Below are 22081 nucleotides of genomic sequence, written 5' to 3'. Positions count from 1 at the left end.
CCATTCTCCCTGCTTTTCCTCTGCACGCTTCTCCCCAGCACTGCTTCTCACACAGACATCCTCCGGCATCCACTCCCCCTGATCCCAGCAGTTGGGAGTCAGAGGGGGCTGGAGCCCGGGTTGGGCCCTGCAGTGGGCTGTGGGCACAGGGGGCATTGACAGGGTTGCTGGCAGTCCTGGGTGAGGAAGCCCTCACAGATGTGGCAGGACGCCCCCTCCCTGTTTGACCAGTGACTGCTCCATTTCCTTCCTTGCCCCAGATATCTTCCCTTTACTTTCCCTCTCCTTTCATCTTTCTTTGAAGTTAAATTTCACACCTTACTCCTCCCCTGCCAAAACCTCCCCAGCCCCTTCTCCCTCAGCCTTCCCAGGGCCTCTTCCTGCTCCTCCCCTCCTCTCTTGGACAATTGGATTTTGAGGCTCTTCCCAAGCGAAGGGCTGTACTCCCAGGCCTGCTTGTTTCTCCAGTTCCTCACCTTCCCTCCCTTTCCTCTGCTGGGCTGGCCCAGTCTCCTGCCTTCACCTGGCCTGCTTTTTCACAGGTGTTCTTCCGGGCGGGTACCTTGGCACGGCTGGAAGAGCAGCGGGACGAACAAACCAGCAGGAACCTAACCCTTTTCCAAGCAGCCTGCCGGGGCTACCTGGCCCGCCAGCACTTCAAGAAGAGAAAGGTGCTGCTCTAGGGACATCCCCTCCCCCCGCAACCTAGATGGGCACGGCCAAGTTCCTGGGGTGGGGGCTATGAGGGGGAGAAGAGGCAGGAACCTCCCAGGCCACCATGTCCTGGGCCAGGGTGGGGAACGGGCAGCTCTCTGGTGCCAGCAAGTGTGCTGGTGTGCCCAGCAACGGGGCCTGGTTGGAGGGCTTTGTTGAGGGGTAGGGGAATCAGGGCCCAGGCAAAGGTGGGCTCTGGATCATAGGCTGCTCCATGAAGATTAAGGAGCTGTGTCAGCGACTCCTTTTCTTATTAGCAAGTCCATAAAACAGCCAGCACTGCCGCCTCTTGTGTTTCAGCAAGATTAGGTTTTATAGCACAGCTAGGCCAGGGTGCTGGAAATAATCAGGCAGCAAATAAAGCAGATGAAATTATTCCTAATGGCAGCGGAGTGGCTAGTGCCCAGCGCGGTGCTCCCAGGGCTGGGTTCTGTGCTGCCCACCCTCTGAGGGATGGAGGGAGCCTGGGGCAAGGGGGAGCATGGGAAATATCCGACTCGGGGTCAGGAGGCCAGAGGAGCAGCCCTGGGGGCCTGTGCTGATGGTGGGGAGGATCCTGGGCCGAGCTTGGCCAAGGTGACTGAGAACCGCACTGTGCGCCACCCCCACCCCACCTGCAGATCCAGGACCTGGCCATTCGCTGTGTTCAGAAGAACATCAAGAAGAACAAAGGGGTGAAGGACTGGCCCTGGTGGAAGCTCTTTACCACAGTGAGGCCCCTCATTGAAGTACAGCTGTCAGAGGAGCAGATCCGGAACAAAGACGTATGTGACAGCCTGGGAGGGCCAAGTCTCTGGGTGAGGGGAAGCCTTGCCGGTTTAGCTTGAACTTCCAAGCGCTTCTTCATTTAGTCCAGAGAGCTCACATCCTTGAAATGTGCCCAGCAAACAGAAGATGACCCTCTGGGGTGCTGGCTGAGCCCCTGGACAGCCTCTTAACGATAAAATCTTGGGCATCTCTAGCTTATTGGGAAGGGTCTAGGGACAGGATTCCCAGGAGGCAGTGGCTCTGCTATTGGGGACATGCTTCCTCCCATGGTGTCCTGGCCCAAGCTTCATCAACTTCGTTCACTACAGGGGTGCAGACCCAGGGCCCCACCCCCTCGCAGTGCCTTTGGCTCACTTTGCCCTCTTTGGTCCACCCTAGGAGGAGATCCAGCAGCTGCGGAGCAAGCTCGAGAAGGTGGAGAAGGAGCGGAACGAGCTGCGGCTCAACAGTGACCGGCTGGAGAGCCGGGTGAGTGACTCCTGGCACCACACCAACTGGGCATGGCTGCAGGGAGACGCAGCCCCTGCAGGTCCCCCAGGTGTTCTGGCTGAGTGAGGCAGGCACTTCAATTGGTGGTGACTCCCTACCCCCAACCCCAGATCTCGGAGCTGACATCGGAGCTGACAGATGAGCGTAACACAGGAGAGTCTGCCTCCCAGCTGCTGGACGCGGAGACAGCAGAGAGGCTCCGGGCTGAGAAGGAGATGAAGGAATTGCAGGTGAGGGCAGGGCCTGGGTGAGAACAGCAGGCTGGTGACTGCCACACCATAGTGCCCACTGGCTCCCCCCAAAAACAGTTGGCGTCTTCACCCCTAGCCCAGCATCCCTGTCTGCCCTGGGTAAGCATGTGAGCATGGTCTGTGTGGTTCGGGGAGTGGGTATGAGGGGACAGAATGGCATACCCTGAAACCCCGTCTTCTGCAGACCCAGTATGATGCACTGAAGAAGCAGATGGAGGTTATGGAAATGGAAGTGATGGAGGCCCGTCTCATCCGGGCAGCGGAGATCAACGGGGAAGTGGATGATGATGATGCAGGTGGGCCTGAGGCCCAAGCAGCTCGGCAGTGGCCTGCGATGCGAGCCCTGATGCCCACCCCTGGGTAGTCATGTCCCTTGTCCAGGCCTGTCTCCCCTCCATGAGCTAAAGTGAAAGAAACAGATGAGAAGGCAGAGGTGCCAATAAATGCAGGGGATTGTTAGGCAGAGCTGTAACAACCATGATCATGACAAAGACTGAGGGCCGTGGTCCCATCAGTCCCTGGGGGAGGCACAGCACATGTAGCCACATCTCTCGCTCTGGTCTTCTCCTGGCTAGTGGCTCCTTCTGCCTTGGGAGGAAGCCGTCATTACAGAGAGCTTTTTGAGCCCTGGCTGACTCCACCTGCTGCTCCCCCTGCCCCATCCTCCTTCCCCTCTGCCCCTTCTGGGGACTCTCAGCACCTCCATCCTCCCTTGTCTGCCTCAACCCCACAGGTGGCGAGTGGCGGCTGAAGTACGAGCGGGCTGTGCGGGAGGTGGACTTCACCAAGAAACGGCTCCAGCAGGAGTTTGAGGACAAGCTGGAGGTGGAGCAGCAGAACAAGAGGCAGCTGGAGCGGCGGGTGAGGCTGGGGAGGAGCCGAGGCCTGTGCTTGAGAGGACCAGGAGGGGAACTGGTGCCTTGTGTCCGTCCAGTGAAGGCTGGGGGCAGGCAGGCCTGGCCTGGGACAGATCAGGGAGGCTGGCATGTTAGCTTCTCGGTGCAGGGGCAATCAGGAGCAGGCTATCATTAGAGCTTCTTCAGTACCCTGGGAGACCCTACTTCCTCCCACATCCCTGGGTCTTCCCCTCACTTACCCACCTCCCTCTCCTCACCTTCTCCACCAATGCTTCCGGGCCTCTCTGTATATGCACCCCGTCTCGGCCCCTAGCTCGGGGACCTGCAGGCAGACAGTGAGGAGAGTCAGCGGGCTCTGCAGCAGCTCAAGAAGAAGTGCCAGCGGCTGACGGCTGAGCTGCAGGATACCAAGCTGCACCTGGAGGGCCAGCAGGTCCGCAACCATGAGCTGGAGAAGAAGCAGAGGAGGTAGGTGGGCCCCCTGCCCTGGGCCCAGAGAACCTTCTGGAGCAGCCACAGACAGGACTGCCTCCTCGCCCTCCAGGGAAGAAAGAAGGAAGGATCTGAATTTGTCCAGGGCCCTTGCCTGCCTGGTCACTCATCTTGGAACGTGAAGAGGCCCCCTCTTGACCTCCAGGGTGGACTCGAGCTGTGTCCCCACTGAAGGCCTGCCCAGGCCTCTGCTTTCAGAGGTGCTCCCCGCATCACGTGCCTGTCACCCTGTGCCAGGCCCCATCAGGAAGGGCATCAACCAGGGCCCGTGCAGGAACCGCTATGTCCCTGCCCCCGGCCCCCAGCTCTGCCTCTCCCTCACTTGCCTCAGCTACACAAACACTCTCTCCTGACTAATGTCGTTAAACTACCGTGCCACTTCCATCTCATTATGGTAATGATACAAAGGAGGGGGGTGGCCCTCACAGGAGAAAATCCAATCTAAATTAATTTCCCGGGCTGGGAATGAGGATGGGACGCCTTCATTAGCAGTACTGAGGAACCCACACACCCTGGGAACAGCAGGGCGCCCTGGGGAGCAAGAACAGCACCCATTTCTCCTCTGCGGGGGAAGGGCTTCTCAGCAGAGGCACCGGTTGCCTTTGTGAAGGGGTATCCCCACACCCACGACCCTGGGAGTGAGGATGGCAGAGCCTTTCCAGTGACTCTGGGTTACCCCTGGCCTCCTGGACCCACCACCATCTCCCCAAATAGGGGAAATAGGAAGGTTTTCTATTCCTCCCACCTGACACCATGACCGCCACTTCCCTCGTTCTCATCTCTGCCCCCACCCTACCCCTTTACCCAAAGGCTGGCACCCTTAGCTCGACCCCCCTTCTGAGCACGCAATGACAATACCAGCTCGGCCTAGTTACCTTGCTGCTGTGCTCCCCGCTGGGCAACTTATTAGGTTTCAGCTGCCCGGAGTTTTCTTACTTTTTTTGATGTGGGGTTGGGGTAAGGGGAGCGTTCAACTTCCACAGGAACCTGATTAGCTATTCAGGGAAGGTGGTAAGAGGAATTTGAGCAATTTGCTGCATATTTAGCGGGAAATGGAAGACTGGGAAGTGGAGGAGTGAAGAACGAGGCCCCCTGTGTGCCCATTGAGGCATGTGGCCAGCTGGGCACAGTGGGAATGCCAGCTCTGAACCCAGTATGGGGTGTCCTGGTGGTGTCCTGCCAGCACTGCTGGGGTGCATGGTCCTGGCCAAAGGCTGGTGCCCAGAGGCAGGGACAAGGAGCCAGTTGTTGCCCTTACAGTTGCCGAACCGAACTGTGGAAAGTGAGTTAGTAGAAGCAGGGTGCTCATCTCTACCCTTTTCCCACCCCACCCTCACCTGGGTCTCTCATTCTTTGATGTGTTGAAATGGAAAATGTAGAGACTTAACTCCTGAGGGGCCTGTTAAGCAGGCTAGGGGTCCCTCTTAGGCCTACTTGGTGAAAGGGCTCACCTGAGTGCTCCCTATCCCAGACCCAGTTGCTCAATAGGGCCTCAGTGGCCTGACCTGCCACCTCTAAATGTCACCCCTACCTTGCCACTGGCCCCACGTTAGGGCTGCATGGGTCCCCCCACCCCTGCTTGGGTCCTGTCCATGGCACCACCTCCTGACAATCTCTGTGTGGGGGACCCCGGCTCTTCCCCATCTGATAGAGCCGCCACGCTCCCTTGCAGGTTTGACAGTGAGCTCTCGCAGGCGCATGAGGAGGCCCAGCGGGAGAAGCTGCAGCGGGAGAAGCTGCAGCGGGAGAAGGACATGCTCCTTGCTGAGGCTTTCAGCCTGAAGCAGCAACTAGAGGTGGGTAGGGCCACCCACCGTCTGTGCCATGTCCCCCTCACAACCTGGGGTCAGCCCTGCACCAGCCTCATCTCTTTTGCTCCAGGAAAAAGACATGGATATTGCAGGGTTCACCCAGAAGGTTGTGTCACTAGAGGCAGAGCTCCAGGACATTTCTTCCCAAGAGTCCAAGGATGAGGCTTCTCTGGCCAAGGTCAAGAAACAGCTCCGGGACCTGGAGGCCAAAGTCAAGGATCAGGAAGAAGAGCTGGATGAGCAGGCAGGGACCATCCAGATGCTGGAGCAGGTACAGGAGAGCTTGGCCAAGGGAGGGGTGCCACCATCCCCACAGCCAGCCTCAGGCATGGGCCAGAGGATCCTGCCTCCATTCATTCATGTGTTCACTCACTCACCTACTCACAAAATGTGGAGTGAGCACCTGATCTGTGCCAGCCACAGTATAAAGATGCAGTCATGGAACTTTCCACAAAAACAAATCTGATGGAGCTCTAGTAGGGAAGGGCTCAGGATGCATGGCAGCTGAGGGCCACAGGCCCAACCAGCCTGCCACCAAGTCAGTTCAGGCAGCTGGAGCCTGCAGGCAGACGGAGAAGCTGCAGGACTGTCCCCACCCCAGCTACCTCTCTCTGGGCCTATGCCAGACCGCTAGCAAGGGAGTTCAGCTGCTCTGGAGAAGCTGCTGCCACGAGAGCAAGGTGCCAGCAAAGGGAACTGGCTGGTGGACATTCTCAGCCCATGAGCCTAGGGAGAGCCACACACAGGTGGGAAGGGGGTGGGCATTGCTGGGGAGGGAACCCAGACCCTACTCCAACCACCTCCAGGCCAAGCTGCGTCTGGAGATGGAGATGGAGCGAATGAGACAGACCCATTCTAAGGAGATGGAGAGTCGGGATGAGGAGGTGGAGGAGGCCCGGCAGTCGTGTCAGAAGAAGGTAAGGTATCTGAGTACTTACCTGTCTAGCGTAAACACCTTTTCCCATCGCCGCTTTAAAGTAAGGGGCTTTCGGCCGGGCGCGGTGGCTCAAGCCTGTAATCCCAGCACTTTGGGAGGCCGAGACGGGCGGATCACGAGGTCAGGAGATCGAGACCATCCTGGCGAACACGGTGAAACCCCGTCTCTACTAAAAAAATACAAAAAACTAGCCGGGCGAGGTGGCGGGCGCCTGTAGTCCCAGCTACACAGGAGGCTGAGGCGGGAGAATGGCGTAAACCCGGGAGGCGGAGCTTGCAGTGAGCTGAGATCCGGCCACTGCGCTCCAGCCCCGGCGACAGAGCGAGACTCCGTCTCAAAAAAAAAAAAAAATAAATAAATAAATAAATAAATAAATAAAGTAAGGGGCTTTCTGCCTCCCTACCTCAGCCACATTGTCTTCCATTGTCATTCTGGGCCAGGAAGCGCCTGGAATCCTGGCATTGGCAGGGATGTATTGGCTCAAAGTCTGTAGAGAAGCTTGAGCCCCTGAGGAACTAACGCTCCCTGCTTTCTGTGCCAGGGGCAGCCCCCTGTGCCCCTGCTGTGCTGCGCTGTACTGGTGCTATCTGCAGTCAGCCAGCCTGGCCGGATAGGTCTCCACTGTGCGGCGAGGTGTCCTATTCTGTCTTGGCTAGCCCCACCGCATGTGGCCTGCCATCCCTCCTCGCCCTCCCAGGCTCCTTTGAAACCCTGGAAACCTGAAATTTAGGTTCTGACCCCTCCGCCAATATCACTGTGCTCAGGCCTGCCCCACTGTTTTCCCGGAGTGGGGAACCCAGAACCAAAGGGGCCTGCTTGGCACCAGGTACTAAAGGGATGGACGGGTCTCTGTCCCCATGGTATTCCAGTTAAAACAGATGGAGGTTCAGCTGGAGGAAGAGTATGAGGACAAGCAGAAGGTGCTGCGAGAGAAGCGGGAGCTGGAGGGCAAGCTCGCCACCCTCAGCGACCAGGTCAGGGGATGCTCCACCTGCCAAGCCTGGCCAGCTACCTGCCCATGCAGCCTGAGGAGTGGGGATCCTAGGGATGGGGAGCCGGGAACAGAGCTGTCAGGGGGATAGGGGATAGGGGTGCTGCAAAGAGCAGCCTCCATCCCTCCATCCCTCGATGGAGGCATCACCATACATTGGCACACCCAGCCCTTTACCACTGATTGGCATGATCCTGGCTCTTCCAGGATCCTTATGGGGACACTGATAATGAGGACGTGGTGAGGAGTGGGCTTGGGTAAGATAGGAGGAGGCCCTGTGTGGAGCCCAGAACCCCAACTGCTGGTGCCCACCCAGGTGAACCGGCGGGACTTTGAGTCAGAGAAGCGGCTGCGGAAGGACCTGAAGCGCACCAAGGCCCTGCTGGCGGATGCCCAGCTCATGCTGGACCACCTGAAGAACAGCGCTCCCAGCAAGCGAGAGATCGCCCAGCTCAAGAACCAGGTATCCCCAGAGAGCACATGGCTGATCCAGGCACAACAGAGCTTACCTTTTCCATTCTCTTTCTCTCTCTCTCACTCCTCTCAGTGGCTCGTGAGTGCTTGGGAAGGAAAGTGACAGGATAGAGGGGAGAGCCACATGTAGCAGCTAGACTCCCCAGGCCCTGCGTGTGCCTTACTGTCTCACCGCCCAGCCCAGGGTGGTGTGGATGGGGCCTGGTGCCCACCAGCCCTGTCACAGGAGGAGATACCCACACATGCAACACCACACAGCCATGGCCCTGGGGTCTGAAGTGAATGGAGGAGGAGAAGGAGGGCATCTGGGCTCACTCTTCCCTGTACAGCCCTCCTGCCCCCAGGGAATGACTGACATCTCTCTCTGGGGCGGGGGTGGTCTCTGTCCAGCTGGAGGAGTCAGAGTTCACCTGTGCGGCAGCCGTGAAAGCACGGAAAGCAATGGAGGTAGAGATCGAAGACCTGCACCTGCAGATTGATGACATCGCCAAAGCCAAGACAGTGGTGAGGGGCCAGGGTGCCCGGGGCAGAGCTCGGGGGGCTGAGGCAGAATAGAGCTGCCTCTGTGGCTCCCTTCACCCCAGACAGGTTCCTCCACGTCAGGACTTGTGACGGGTCCTTTCATGCCAGGACTTGCTGCAGGAAGAGCAGGCCCCCCTGCTCTGCGTCTCCCCACCCTGAGCAGAGGCCTCGGGGAGGAGCGGGCAGAAGAGGGAGCCAGCAAGGGCCCATCTCCCTGTGTAACCACCTGCCTGCGGGAGCTTGGCCGCAGGCCCCAACACCATAAATAAAGGCATCTAATGTGACTGAGGGACGTAAACAGGTGCCTAGAGATTAGCAGAAGCACCGATAAGAGGACAGGATGGCTTGGCTTCCCTCCCCTTCCCCCTGTCCAGCCCACTGACAAGCCCAAGCGGCAGCTAATTAGAGCTCTTATTTAATGCCTCTTTTTAAATTCCCCACCTCTCCCACAGCCCATCCATCAGCAGAGAATTCATTACTGGGATGTGGCCACCAATACCTCCTTGGGCAGGGAATGGGGCAGGGGAGGAGGCTGGGCTGGGCTAGTGGCTTCATGGCCCCTGAGCTAGTCACCTAGCTGCTGAGAGATGCCAATCTCACAGGCTTGATTTATCCCCATGACATTTGTGCTCCTCAGCAGTTTTCAGGTGAGTAATTCAAATTCCTTAATTGTGTTAAAAAAGGTTGTTATAAAATTACCATTTTATTTAAATCTGAGTTAATAAATTTCTTGGCGGAGGCTTCCCCAGCTCCCCACAGCCCAGTAACAAGATGGATGGGGCAGAGAAGGAGCCAACACAGTCATTGTGGTTTGGAATTACAGGCTAATAGATTCATTCATTTCCTGAAGCTGCTGTTGGATCTCTCTTCCCCTCCCCCAAGGAGGGGACTGGCTGTGGGGGCTGGATGCCCAGGGAGTGGGCAGTCCCAGGGGAAATGAGAGTCTAAGCCAGGAGACCTTCGCAGACTTGAGGGGTCCTTCCCTGGGGCCTGAAGGGGGCAGAGTACATGCAGGCAGGGCCTGGACTGATAGTGCCGGGATGATGGGTCATTTGTTCTGGGCAGACCTTTTCTGCCTTCTCATTAGCCTCAAAGGAGCTGCCAGGAAGCAGCTGTCATTCAGCTCAGAGGCCCGGGGTCTGCCTGTACTGCACACAGCCCTTTCCCTCATCTCCCTGGTCCGGAGCAGGACAGGCAGCTCCCTGAGCATCACTGGTCCTGGGACCCACCCCAGCGGGCAGACAGCCCATTATCATCTCTACAATGCCCCCACCATTGGAGGCAGCTGGAGCCCACAGACACACTGGGCCTGAGGCCCTCTGATCTGTCTTTGCCTCTGTCCAGCTGGAGGAGCAGCTGAGCCGCCTTCAGCGTGAGAAGAATGAAATCCAGAACCGGCTAGAGGAGGATCAGGAAGACATGAACGAATTGATGAAAAAGCACAAGGCTGCCGTGGCTCAGGTACCCCTGCCAGGAGTGCCCCTCACACTCCACACCGCCATCATCCTTCTGGTCCTCCTCGTGGGTCCCCCATACAACCGCTTGTTTTGGGAGGTGATGGAGTGAGAACTTCGGTCCCCTGGTGTTCCAGCTGGGCTGGGCTGGCTGAATGTTTATGGGGGATCCTGCTTCTGATGCTCTCACCCCTTTCGCAGGCTTCCCGGGACCTGGCTCAGATAAATGATCTCCAAGCTCAGCTAGAAGAGGCCAACAAAGAGAAGCAGGAGCTGCAGGAGAAGGTGAGGACCAGGGGCTCCCTTGGGAGAGAGTGCCAGGATCACTACGTGTGGGAGGAACCCCCAAGTTCACAGTTTAGAAGGCACTTTTCTCTGCCATCAGTAATCCACAGAGCAATATAAACTAGGAGCAAGGGCTAGGCTTGGAGCCATGTTACCATAGCAGACATTTGGGCTTCCCCTGCCTCATTTCCCATCTCTATTCCCTCTCCAGTCCTTAGCTTTCTCCTTTCTCTCTGAAGGGCAAGATCTGTGCCAAGCGCTAGGGCAGATGGGGGAGGCCTCTGGCCCAGGGCTCCATTCTCTTTCCTCCCAGGTGCATCCCTCTCTACCCCTCCCGCCTTCTGGTCACCGTGGTGATATTGCCTGCCCCAGACGTATCCTCCTCACTTTCTGGGCTCAGTTCTTTCTTCTCTTCTTGCCCTCCACCTCTAGCTACAAGCCCTCCAGAGCCAGGTGGAGTTCCTGGAGCAGTCCATGGTGGACAAGTCCCTGGTGAGCAGGCAGGAAGCTAAGATACGGGAGCTGGAGACACGCCTGGAGTTTGAAAGGACGCAAGTGAAACGGCTGGAGGTGGGTTCCCGCTTCTCCCAGGCTGCACCGAACAGGGCAGAGCTGCGCCAGCACTGGAGCCGCGCATGCTCAGCAGGGCTGGGCAGGCCTCTGGACACTCCTCAGAGGCCTGTGCCTCGTTGCCAGGCCAGCTGACGGGCAGGTGCTTCTCTCCCGCCCCGCCTGGCCTGCTCTCTGGGTACCATGGAGCCCGCCTGCTTTACATTCTGTTTCCGTGCTTGCTTTCTGCCAAGGGACCAGAGCAGCTTAGCTCTTCGTCTTCATATTTTCCTCCACCACGAGCTCCCCCCCGCCTGTTCCCCTCAACCGGTTCTCTGGCAGGGTCATAAATATGCAGTGGATGGTGCCACTTCTGTGCAGGCTGGAGTCTGTTCTCTCATCTGCCCTCTCTCTCCTCCTCTCCCCTTCCCTGCTTCATTCCCTTTCTTCCTCACTTCTTCTGCCCTCCTGTCTCTGCTTTCTCTCTCTCTCTCTTCCTTTTCCTTGATTATGACCCTATTCTTCTCCCTTCTTTTTTCTTTTTTTTTTTATTTGAGACGAAGTCTCACTCTATTGCCAGGCTGGAGTGCAGTGGTGCGATTTTGGCTCACTGCAACCTCCATCTCCCAAGTTCAAGCGATTCCCCTGCCTCAGCCTCCTGAGTAACTGGGACCACAGGCACGTGCATTTTTAAAATTGTATTTTAGTAGAGACAGGGTTTCACCATGTTGGCCAGGATGGTCTTTAACTCCTGACCTCATGATCTGCCCACCTCGGCCTCCCAAAGTGCTGGGATTACAGACGTGAGATATTTTTTCCTCTCCCCAATCTTACTTCTCTTTCTTACCCTCTTCCCATCCCTTTCTCCTCTGCCGTTATTATAAAGTTCATTCTCTCTTCTTCTTCTTTTTTTTTTTTTTTTTTTGAGATAGGGTCTTGCTCTGTTGCCCAGGCTATAGTGCAGTGACGCGATCATGGCTCACTGTAGCCTTGACCTCCTGGGCTCAAGCAATCCTCCCATCCTCCTGCCTCAGCCTCCTGTGTAGCTGGGACCACAGGCATGTGCCACCATGCCTGGCTAATTTCTGTATTTTTTGCAGAGACAGGGTTTTGCCTTGTTGCCCAGACTGGTCTCGAACTTCTGGGCTCAAGTAATCCGCCTGCCTCAGCCTCCCAAAGTGTTGGCATTGCAGGCATGAGCCACCACGCTGGACCAATCCTTTTTCTTTTGGTCTCCCAAAGCCAGTATGGGCCAGCGCCTTCCATCTCTGGCAGAGCAGATAGCAAGAGAGAGGCAGAAAGGATTATCTCCTGGGTTTACACTCCTCTCGCCTTATTTTTAAGTTCTCTTTGAGTTTATAAGCCTTTGTCTCCGCACCATCAGTTCTGTCTGGGCCCTGTGTTGATAAGTGTGGTTGCTGAGGGGCAGCCCTGTCACCTCCTCCATCAACTCGCAGTCCATGGAGCAGGCACTTAGGTAGGGATAGAAACAGGTGGGCCTCTAGAGGGCATTAATAACCTGGACACAGGAAGAGAGCACAACTGACCCTCCCAAGACGGGGTCACAGTCCTCAGGAGAGCTGGAGAGAGTTAGGGGAAACTTAAGAATTTATTTTCTGCCCACCCCAACCCCAGGCTGGCTGATAATATTTTGATCCCCATTTTACATATAGGAAGGGTTATGTAGGTTGCCTAAGGTCACAAAACTATCAAGGGACAGAAGAGGCCATTAGTCTGGTGGACACAGGACAGGCCCACAGGACTTATCTCCTTTTCTCTTGGGCCTAGTCCCTTCCCACACCTCTATCCCTCAGGTTCCCTTCTGCTCGGAGAGTTTTGTGGTTTAGACTCATAGGATGTTAAACACGAATGGCCCAATCCTGCAGCCTGGCTCTGTTATTTTAGGGACATAGAGGCTGGAGGCCCAGTCAGAGGTAGAACCAGGATCACAAGCAGATGCGGGGTTCTTCCTTCACATTCAGCCCCTCTCTCCAGGTCATTTTTTGCTCAGCATCCCACTGCCTGGCAGGAGATTCATTAGGCTTAGAGAGATGCTCTCTGCTTGGAATCTGATGATTGTTTAGTCTCTCCTAATCCAGAACTCCAGCAAAGCCATTTACCTCTGAGCACAGGATCTAGCTTTTGGGGCTTCTGGGTTCAGAGTCCCTGTGGGAAGCCCTGCTGACCTAAGAGGCCTCTACATGCAGTGTCAATACCGACAGGCCCACCAAGCTGTACCCAGAACACTCCTTCAGTCTTGGTGTAGTAATAATGATAATAGCACCTTTCATCTTTCAAAGTGCATTCACATTCATTACCTTATTCATCCTCAGAAGACCCCTGGGGAGTAGGTGTTATTCTCCCCCCATTTTACAGAAAAGCAAGGGAAGCCTCGGGATTGCTTGCCCAGGTAGCCAATGAATGGTGGAGCCAGAGCTTGACCCCAGGCCTCCTGACCCAGAGCTCTGCCACACCCTCCCTCTGCCTGACTGATGGGCCTACGTGCTGTGTCTTTCTTCCCCAACTGCCTGTCCAGAGCCTGGCTAGCCGGCTCAAGGAAAACATGGAGAAGCTTACTGAGGAGCGGGATCAGCGCATTGCAGCCGAGAACCGGGAGAAGGAACAGAACAAGCGGCTACAGAGGCAGCTCCGGGACACCAAGGAGGAGATGGGCGAGCTTGCCAGGAAGGAGGCCGAGGCCAGCCGCAAGAAGCACGAACTGGTAATGCCCTCCTGTCCCCCACAGGGCCCACATGGCAGCCCCCTGACGAGCTGTTGAGTGTGCGCCTCACTCTGGCCTGGTTGGGGATAGGGTGCAAAGAAACTGCACATGAGTCAGAGAATGAGAGGGAGGAGGAGCATACCAAGAGGGCAGACCAGGGAGCCAATGGCACTGGAGGCTTCCTCAGGTGAGGCTTGGCCCCCACAGCCCAGCAGCAGCAGAGCGGAAAAGGCTCTGGAAGCCTGTGTCAGCCCTTGGGTAGTGCCCCTATGACCGGGAAGGACTTGAAGCAGGCTTTTTCTGGTCATCTGGGGAAGAAGCTAGCCCTCCTGCAAACTGGGCTGCCCCCTTCCTCCTAGGAGATGGATCTAGAAAGCCTGGAGGCTGCTAACCAGAGCCTGCAGGCTGACCTAAAGCTGGCATTCAAGCGCATCGGGGACCTGCAGGCCGCCATCGAGGATGAGATGGAGAGTGATGAGAATGAGGACCTCATCAACAGGTGAGAGGTGGCCTCTGGGGCATCTGCAGCCAGCACGGAGGCCCTCTTGACTGCCTCTGGAACCAGGCCACCAGGTAGAACAGTTGCATCCTCTGCCTCCCCATGAGCGAGCCACCAACCCACCCTCCCTTTACTGCCAGACCCCAGCACAGCCTGTCCTGCAGAGGCAGAGGGTGAGACAGGTGCACCCTGATTGAGGCCCCCCAGCCAGTCTCCCCTCCCCAGGACCAGGCCCTCCAGCTCTGCCCGCTCAAGATGAGTTATTCCCCTGTTTAGCTGCATTTCCGATGGTGCCTGCTCCCCTCTGGGGAGGGCAGAGATTTAAAGGCTGTGGTGCCTTGTTACTATGCCAGAGATTTTCTCATAAAACCCACCCAGGGAATGGTCTGGAGAGAAAGAGATTTGTAGTCTTAGGCGGAGGAGACAGTCACGAAGAAGGAAGGCCGGCAGTGTGGGGTGGCGCCAGGCCATGGAGAAGCTCCCAAGGCTGCCCTAGGCAGACCCTAGACCTGCCTGCTTCCCACCTCAGGGCTGGGGCCCATCCTGCAGGCAGGTCTGGGGCAGCGCAGGGAGCCTGCTGCTTTGGGGCAGGGGAGAGGTGCCAGGGGCAGCCCAGATCAGGTTTTGAGGACAGTGCTATCACGCAACCCCCACTACCTGGTCTCAGCCAGCCAGAGCTGGCTCTTGCTGAGGGAAGAGAGGTCCTTAGCTAAGGGGTCCACCTTGGGGTTGCCCATTGATTTCATCTGTTTCCCCTGGACCCCTTGCCCACCATCTTCCTTCTATTTCCAGTTTGCAGGACATGGTGACAAAGTATCAGAAAAGAAAGAATAAACTGTGAGGACTGGAGCGCATGTGCTCTCTGCCTGTCCTCGCGGGTGTCTAACCACCCCTAACACTGGCTCCCACCCCAGGGCCACTGCACGCAGCATGTGGATACAGCCTCCCCACACTCCTGCCTCACTGTTCTCTAATGCTAACACACTGACTCTATCCTCAGGGGAGGCAGGGAGCAGGCAATGAGGTGTGCTCCCCAGAAGGCTGGGGCTGGCCTGTGCACCCTTGGTGGGCAGGACTGGGGGCTCCTGCAGAAAGGAAAGTGCAGCCTATTCGAGAAGTTTACCTTCCTGAGCTCCAGCACTTTCCTCCCTTAAAAACCAAGTGTGGCCACCTCCCTGGCCTATTTCTCTGGGAGAAAAGTCTGTTTGGGCTGGCTCTGTCCACATCCTTGGGCTCCTTGGGAGCCTGAGCTGCCTGAAAGAAGCAGGCATGTTTCATCTTTAAAGGTCCACCACCTTCTCTTGGCAGACAAGGGTAGAAGGTGAGGGGTATCTCCCAGTTTCTTGTTTGGAGAAAGCATTCAGGCAGCTAATCATGGGCTGGTCGCCATGGCGGGGGAAGGGAACACAGCCAGATGTGTTTACTTTACTCCCTGCGGCACCGTGGGCAGAGGGAGGCCCCGGCGGGCGCTTGTGCTGATGCTGTCTGTCAGGTGGCGGGAAGCCCAGGAAATCCAGCCCTCTCTTTTCCCGCTATCTGGGTGGGAGCTGGACAGCAGATGCAGATGTGCAGGCCTTCAGGCAGAGCGGGGCTGATCCTCCATCAAGTTCGACAGGGTTGTTTTTCAGAGGTCGTTTTTTTAGCATGGCATTGGATTTCTTCCCCCACTCTCTCTTGCCTGGTGGGCCCCCTCCGCTGGCCAGGATGGGCTGGTGGCAGCGCACAGGACTCCGTGAGAGCTAATGATAAATGTAATAGTGTGTAACAGTGATAGAGGGCCGCTGGAGCCTGGTTGTCACACACAATTAATATCCCCCGCCATTCTGTCTCCGTTTGTTTGTTCCCCCGTGATTCGGCTCCCAGTTAACTAATAGCACATGAGCCCGGACATAAATTGCATTTGACGCAAAGTTTAATTCCAACCATTTAAAATTTCAACTGCCCCCTGAGCCTGCCTGCCCCTGGAGTTTGTTTACAGGCCTGATTATTTAAGGAAAAGACCATCTTCTAGATGCTTGCAACTAAAGGGAAGGCAAGGGCAGGCAGGCCAGCTTTGCAGCCCATCCACTGCTCTGAATGTGAGGAGGAAAATTCGTATTCTGAGCCCACAACTGTCTGTCCCCTGTGTGTTTCAACCCTGCCATCTTTGGGTGGTAAGAGCTTCAAGGGCTGATAAAATGCGCATTTAAGATCATATTCTAAACCACTGCGAGGCACGCATACACACAGGTACACTGCACACGCACACACACGCACACGCCAGTGTGCGCTCACGTAGACGCATGGGGACGTGCGGCTCTAACCAGGTTCCGGCTGATGGCAAAGAGGTGGTGTGGCTCCTTCCTCAGCAGCTCTGGGCCCCAGCTCCAAGTTATTGAGCCCAGCACACTAAGGCGGGCAGAAAAATAATGTTTCGATTTACTTAGAGATACAGTTGTTATTGCTATAACCTTAATGAAAGCAGTAAACAGCACAGTATTAAGGGAGATTTACACAGAAACGCTTTTAACATGTAGACATAGATTTTGCGATGCATACAGCACCTCCTTTCTAAAGGCAATCAATATGGTTATGAACGGTGGTGATAAATTATAGGCTCTGAAGCTAGAGAGGGAGGTTTTTTGCACGGGTGTATAAATCAGGTGGTATTGGCGTTCCATGGGGCCCATGCACCACAGTAAATCTGCCAGGCTCGGACAGGCACAGGGCTTGCATTAGCAGTTTCGAGGCTGTCTGCTAAACTCCTGTTTACCCGGGGCATCAGCCGGCCTCGTCTTTGTTATAATTCTGTATTTGAATGGAAGCCCATAAAATATGCCTCTTTATTCCCCTCTCCGTGAGTTGGACTCTCTCACGGTCCCCAGAACAGTCTGCTGGTTTCATATGTGTGTGTGTGTGTACACATGCCTGTGTGGCTATTTATTTAAGAACATAATTCAGGAATGGAGCCATTCCTGTTGACACAGAGGAAAGGAAATTTATATCAAGGAGAAAGCCTAGCCTATACATAGCAGGGCAACTTGGTGAGCAGACATTCTGCAGAATTTTAGAATCTATCTTAACTCAGAAGCTATCTCCAAGCCCAGCTGCTTCATGAAGGGAGGGCCATGACTCCAGCCTCAGAATTGGACTCCTCTGGGCTTTCTTGCAAGTGCTAAGGTCAGCTCTGCCAGATGAAGCTCTTGTGAGCAAGGGCTGGGGGCTACCTGAGGACGGAAGAGGAGACCTTGAGTGACAGGGCTCTGGTCTGGGACTTTCTGAGCCCAGCTGGGTCTCCAGAGACAATTTAGATACTGAAACTGTTGCTAGTCCCTCTGGAAATGCCGATGCCCCCCACCCCTTTTCCTTTGTTTCTTAAAAGCCAGAGAAGCCACAGGATGGATCTGCGATATGGCCTGTGCCTCCTTAACCTACAGCCCAGGTTGGTGCTGCCATCCGCTAAGGAGACCTCCAGGTTCAAGCTAACTCCAAATCCTACGAAGCCCTTCTCTTCTCCTGCTCTGTGGCTGGCAGCCCAGCTCTTGTAACAAAGGCATGGAAATTGACAGCAGCTATGGCCACAATCTGAAGAATGGCAGAAAAGAAACAGCAGAGTAGGCCTTAAGGAATCACTGAAGGACCCAGGGCTCCTCTTTTTAGCTCAGAGCCATTTAGCTGAAATTGATGAGTGGATGGTCTTTAAGTCATTCTCCTTGGATTGGTCAGCTAAACAGTGGCCTGTCACAGATAACTGGCTTGGGAGCTGCCTCCATGCTCCTCAGGGTCTTCTTGGTGGTTGTCACACAGTGTGGCTGCTGAGTGGGGACAGGCTCCTTGTGAATGGTGTGCTCTGTCTAACCTCTCTCGTTCGCCCCCTGACTCACTGACGCGCATGCTGCCCACATCCCCCCTGCCCAAGACACCCCCTGCACCCCCCTCTGCTCCCCTCGTGGGCAGCAGGTGCCCATCCCTTGCCTGGCCTTGCCTACCTTTCTGCTCCTCATCCCTACAGTGAGGGAGACTCGGATGTGGACTCGGAGCTGGAGGACCGGGTCGACGGGGTCAAGTCCTGGTTGTCAAAAAACAAGGGACCTTCCAAGGCAGCTTCTGATGATGGCAGCTTAAAGAGTTCCAGGTGAGCATATGGCCTTGAGCTGGGAGGAAAAGCCATCTCATGCCACAAGGAATGGACAAGTAGCGCCTGGATCTCATGAGGGCAGGCCTGCGTCTCTTGCCTGGCATTTGTGACTGCAGCCCGAGCATGCTCCTGGCATGTGCGTGGGCACAGGAAGAGGCTTAGTTTCTTCTTAGCCAGGCCTGTGTTGCCCTTATTTTTCCCAGGTAATGTTTTCCCATTAGGCTGCAAGCTTTGGTTTGGTGTAGGTTAAATGTCACCTTTGCTTATTCATTCAACAAATGTTGATCAAGCTTCCTGATAGTTCAGACCCTTGGAATCAAGACTGGGATGGGGCACAGGGGACTCTTGATCCCACAGCCCTGGCCAGCTCTGGATCTCTGACATCTTACCATGAATAACAGCAGAAGAGGCACCAGTTCCACTGATTCTTGACCCAGCTACAGGCACATTTCTGTCTTTTTCTGCCCATTCTCTCCTTCCTCTAATCTCTTCACTGCCCCTACTTCTTTCCTCCTAATACCCATCCACTGGGGGAATGTGCTCCCCTGTTTTCTAGCCAGTCACAGTCCTCTGATCATACAGACAGCTACCCCTGGAATCCAGAGCTTCCCCTTCCCCATCTCTTTCCTACTGGCCAGTGTGGCAGCAGGGAGAAAGAACAGCCCTCACCCGTACCCCCAACCACCCCCATAAAGCCATATCCCTGCTCCCCCCACAACAGAATCTCGACCCCCAACTCAAGCCCATCCTGATCCTCCAGGACACACCCTTCCCCATCCTCTCCCAGAGACAGCAGGTAGACTGGGTTGAAAAAGTAACGTCTCTCCCTCCCTTCTCCAGCTCCCCCAAGGCCCCTTCCCCAAGCCTGGCCCCTCACCAGAAGCACCCAGCAGCCCCCCCTAATTGGTTTAATTTATTCGGCCAAACAACGTTTTGTTATTGCAGATAATGCCGGCTTCCCCGCCCCACTGCTGTGGTTCACCACGGAGTGGCACGAGGCTCCAGGTAGTTGACAATGAAATAAATTGAACTAAACGTTTAGAGGGGGAAAAGTGATGAAATAGAACAATAGTCTAATTTACATGACATTCTCCATGAAGCTATTTTCACTGACGCAAATTATTTTGCTTCATTTCCTCCGACGCTCTCACCACCACTTTGCCAGGGCTGCTGCCGTTTTCTCCTCCTTTTGCCTCCCTCCCCCTGTGTCTTTATTCTCTGGGTTTAATGCTTGTTACTCTCTCTCTCTCAACCTCCCTCTCTCCCTGCTGCCCTCATCCACGGCTGGTTCTCGCACCCTCCCTCGGAACGGCCCTCAACAGCCTCTCTAAGGAGGCCGCAGGGGTGGAGGAGAGGCCATCCTCGGTGGTGAGCTCCCTGAGCTATCGGAAGCGGCTCACCTTGAAGGACTCCATTGGGGGCACCGGGGATGCGGATTCGCTCTTCACCTCCCTCAGCGAGAGGGCGGCCTCCCCAGAGAGGCCCCCTAGGAAGGCCCGTGTGGGCCCCAGGGAGGAGCCAGGCCCGGGCAGGAAGTCCGAGGAGCCGGAGGAGTGTGGCTCTGTCCTCTCAGGGACTGGGGGGCGCGCTGGCCGGGGGCCGGAGAAGCGGTGGGGCTCCGACTTCAGCCGGGCCTCCACCGTCTCTGCACCCGTCAGCCGGGCCTCCTCGGCCACGCGGCGGGGCTCTGGCGAGGACAGGGCTGGCTCTTCCCTGAGTTTCTCGCTGTCGGGCTCGCCTGGTTCCCGCCGCAGCACCTCCCGGCTCGACAGCCTGACCAGGACGCTCAGCCCTTCCCTGAGCCGGGCCTCTGGCCTAGGCCGGGAGAGCCCTGATTCCCGCCTGTCCCTGGGCCGGAGCTGCCTAGAGGAATGGGACGACGGAGCCAGTGTGGCCCTGAGCGAGGCCTGCTCGCAGTACAGCCACCCGTCGCTGGCACGCAGTCTGTCGGTGCCACCCCGGCCACGCAGCTCTGCCTCGGCCATGGATGAGCCTCCCAGCTCCAGCGTCCGCTCCGTCAGCCGTCACTCCTACCTGGACCCAGACCTGGAGGCTGCCATCAACGAGGTCTTGAGCTACAAGCCTGTTCCATTCCAGCGGAGCAGCCTGGAGCCCGACTCCGAGGAGGATGACAGGAAGAGCATCCAAAGTGCCCGGAGCGCCCAACTGGACCCCCCGGAGCGAGCTGCCAGCATCCGCCGCTCCGCCTCTGCTGCTGATGTGTCCCGGTCCCGCAGCGGCCGGAAGAGCCGGAGCCGGCGAAGGAGCAGAAGGAGCAGCTCCAGCTCCAGCTCCAGCTCCGAAGCTTCCTCGGAGCACAAGAGGCGGAAGAAGGGGCGCTCTCGGAAGAGCAAGAAATCTAAGTCGAGAAGAAAGAGAACGGAGACGGAGTCTGAGTCCTCCTCGTCGTCATCTAGCGGCTCGACCGTCTCCAGCCACAGCCGCTCCAGTGTGAAGAAGGGCCCAGCTGCAGAAAGTGAAGAGACTGGGCAGACGCACCAGCTGTCGAGGAAGGAGGAAAAGAAGCGCAAGAAGGAGGTGGACAGCCTGATGATGCGGTACCTGTACCGGCCCGAGAGCGACTAGCGCAGTAGGTGGCACCTGGCCTGGGTTCAGCATGGCATGTCCCACCCGGTGTGAACTAACGTGCTCCCTGTCCCACAGGCCGCCACCTTAGGGCCCACGCGCATTCCTCTCGGGCATGCCTGGCCTCGGAGAGCCTCCTGGCTGCCTTGATGCAGGGGCCAGCCAAGCTGGTCAGTCATCCTGAGCCCTGAGCCCCATCAGCCGAACTCGCTGGTGATGTCATAGCTCCCACTTACAAGACCCTGAACCAGGGACTGTCCTTAATACTTTCCACACTTTAGTCACTTATCCCTTACAGTAACTCCATAACAAAGGTCTGAGTAGCCCTGTTTCATAGAAGATGAAGCTGAGGCTTGGAGAGGTTAAGTCACTTGCCATGTGGTCACACACAGCTGGGAAGGGTTGTTGCCAGGGTCTGAATGGGGTCTGCCCAACTCCAACACTCTTGCCCTTACCTACTCCTCCACGCAGCCAGTGCAGAGCACATGGACAACATGTTTACTGTGTGTGCCCAGCAGCACCCATTCAGGAGCTTTCGTTCATCGCCCCAAAAGGCTGGGGGCCAGGAAAGGTCCCAAACTGACACCGCAGCTGTGATTGGTGCACATCAGTGGCCCTAAGCTATTATTGGGCCTTTTGCTTAGCTCTCCCTCCCCTGCCCTGCCCCCTCAAAGCTACCTTCCTCTCTGGCATAGATCTCAAGCCTAGGAGTACAAGGCTCCCAGGGCTACAGCCCACACAGTGCCACACCCTACAGCAGACCCAGGAGATGCCTGGCTCTCTCCCCAGCCCTCCCACCAAAGGCCCACACATGGGCGTCACCTCGGTTCTACTCATCTTGTAAGGTTCTAATGAATAGAAATTAGCAGCTGCTGAGTGACAGCCCCCTCCTGGCTCCCCTGCCTCCCCCAGCTCTTCTCCCTGTGGGGAGGGAGATCTAGCAGTTAGGCCCTTTATGCCCACACCCCCACCGTGGAAGAAGGGCAGAGCCTGACTCATTGGAATCCCATTGTTGCCAGTTTCTCTGGTGGGTGGTGACATTTTAGATCACCCTGCTTATGTGAAGCTGTTTTCAGCATGATGCCCTCCCAGGGCAAGCTTGCTGCTTCCCAGGAGGTATGACCCCTGAGTGCAGCCCCCTGGGGCACAGACATTTGTCTCCCAGATGCATGAACTAACACACCTGTCGCATGCTTGTGCTGTGAGTAGCTGGACACCTAGGCTGACTTTGAATGGATTATACCAAAAGGGACTGATGTAAGACCTTTTAAGGAATGGAGCAAGTGGAATGGCTCAGCCCTGCTCTGTCACTTCCCCCATGCAGCAGATGGTTACTGGGTGCTCCAGGAGGAACAGGAAGCATCTCTGTTGTACTAGGGAACCAGTGTTGGCTCCATAGTAAGACAAGAGTTGGCCGAGTGCGGTTGTTCACACCTGTAATCCCAGCACCTTGGGAGGCTGAGGCAGATGGATCACCTGAGGTCAGGAGTTGAGACCAGCCCGGCCAAGATGGTGAAATCCTGTCTCTACTAAAAATACAAAAATTAGCCGGGCGTGGTGGCG

The 22081-nt window shown here is 56.3% G+C and overlaps 1 protein-coding gene and 1 long non-coding RNA gene across 22 annotated transcripts in view; one reads left to right on the top strand and one right to left on the bottom strand.

Moving 5' to 3' along the window:
* Positions 1-22081, top strand: part of MYO18A (myosin XVIIIA) — a 106646-nt gene that overhangs the window by 79993 nt on the left and 4572 nt on the right. For 18 of the 21 annotated variants that reach the window (XM_074018906.1, XM_045375188.3, XM_074018905.1 and 15 more), the window contains 21 exons: positions 543-671; positions 1335-1478; positions 1861-1950; positions 2082-2201; positions 2407-2518; positions 2956-3083; positions 3393-3547; positions 5244-5367; positions 5453-5653; positions 6189-6299; positions 7189-7293; positions 7627-7773; positions 8175-8288; positions 9651-9767; positions 9962-10045; positions 10478-10615; positions 13131-13316; positions 13676-13815; positions 14608-14652; positions 17807-17929; positions 19255-20522. In XM_074018906.1, the coding sequence (XP_073875007.1) occupies positions 543-671; positions 1335-1478; positions 1861-1950; positions 2082-2201; positions 2407-2518; positions 2956-3083; positions 3393-3547; positions 5244-5367; positions 5453-5653; positions 6189-6299; positions 7189-7293; positions 7627-7773; positions 8175-8288; positions 9651-9767; positions 9962-10045; positions 10478-10615; positions 13131-13316; positions 13676-13815; positions 14608-14652; positions 17807-17929; positions 19255-20518 (3777 nt within the window). In that variant the 3' untranslated portion in view covers positions 20519-20522. The remainder of the gene's footprint in view (positions 1-542; positions 672-1334; positions 1479-1860; positions 1951-2081; positions 2202-2406; positions 2519-2955; positions 3084-3392; positions 3548-5243; positions 5368-5452; positions 5654-6188; positions 6300-7188; positions 7294-7626; positions 7774-8174; positions 8289-9650; positions 9768-9961; positions 10046-10477; positions 10616-13130; positions 13317-13675; positions 13816-14607; positions 14653-17806; positions 17930-19254; positions 20523-22081) is intronic. The other 3 variants (XM_005583300.5, XM_045375192.3, XM_005583299.5) reach the window with 2 other exon arrangements.
* LOC141408772 (uncharacterized) lies at positions 1004-3908 on the bottom strand. The gene is made up of 2 exons (XR_012425446.1): positions 3337-3908; positions 1004-3183 (listed from the first exon to the last, which is right to left on the bottom strand). It is a non-coding gene; the product is annotated as an uncharacterized lncRNA (long non-coding RNA).

The sequence above is a fragment of the Macaca fascicularis genome, chromosome 16 (assembly GCF_037993035.2).
Source record: "Macaca fascicularis isolate 582-1 chromosome 16, T2T-MFA8v1.1".
Lineage (NCBI taxonomy): Eukaryota > Metazoa > Chordata > Mammalia > Primates > Cercopithecidae > Macaca > Macaca fascicularis.
This window is presented reverse-complemented; position numbering and strand designations above follow the sequence as displayed.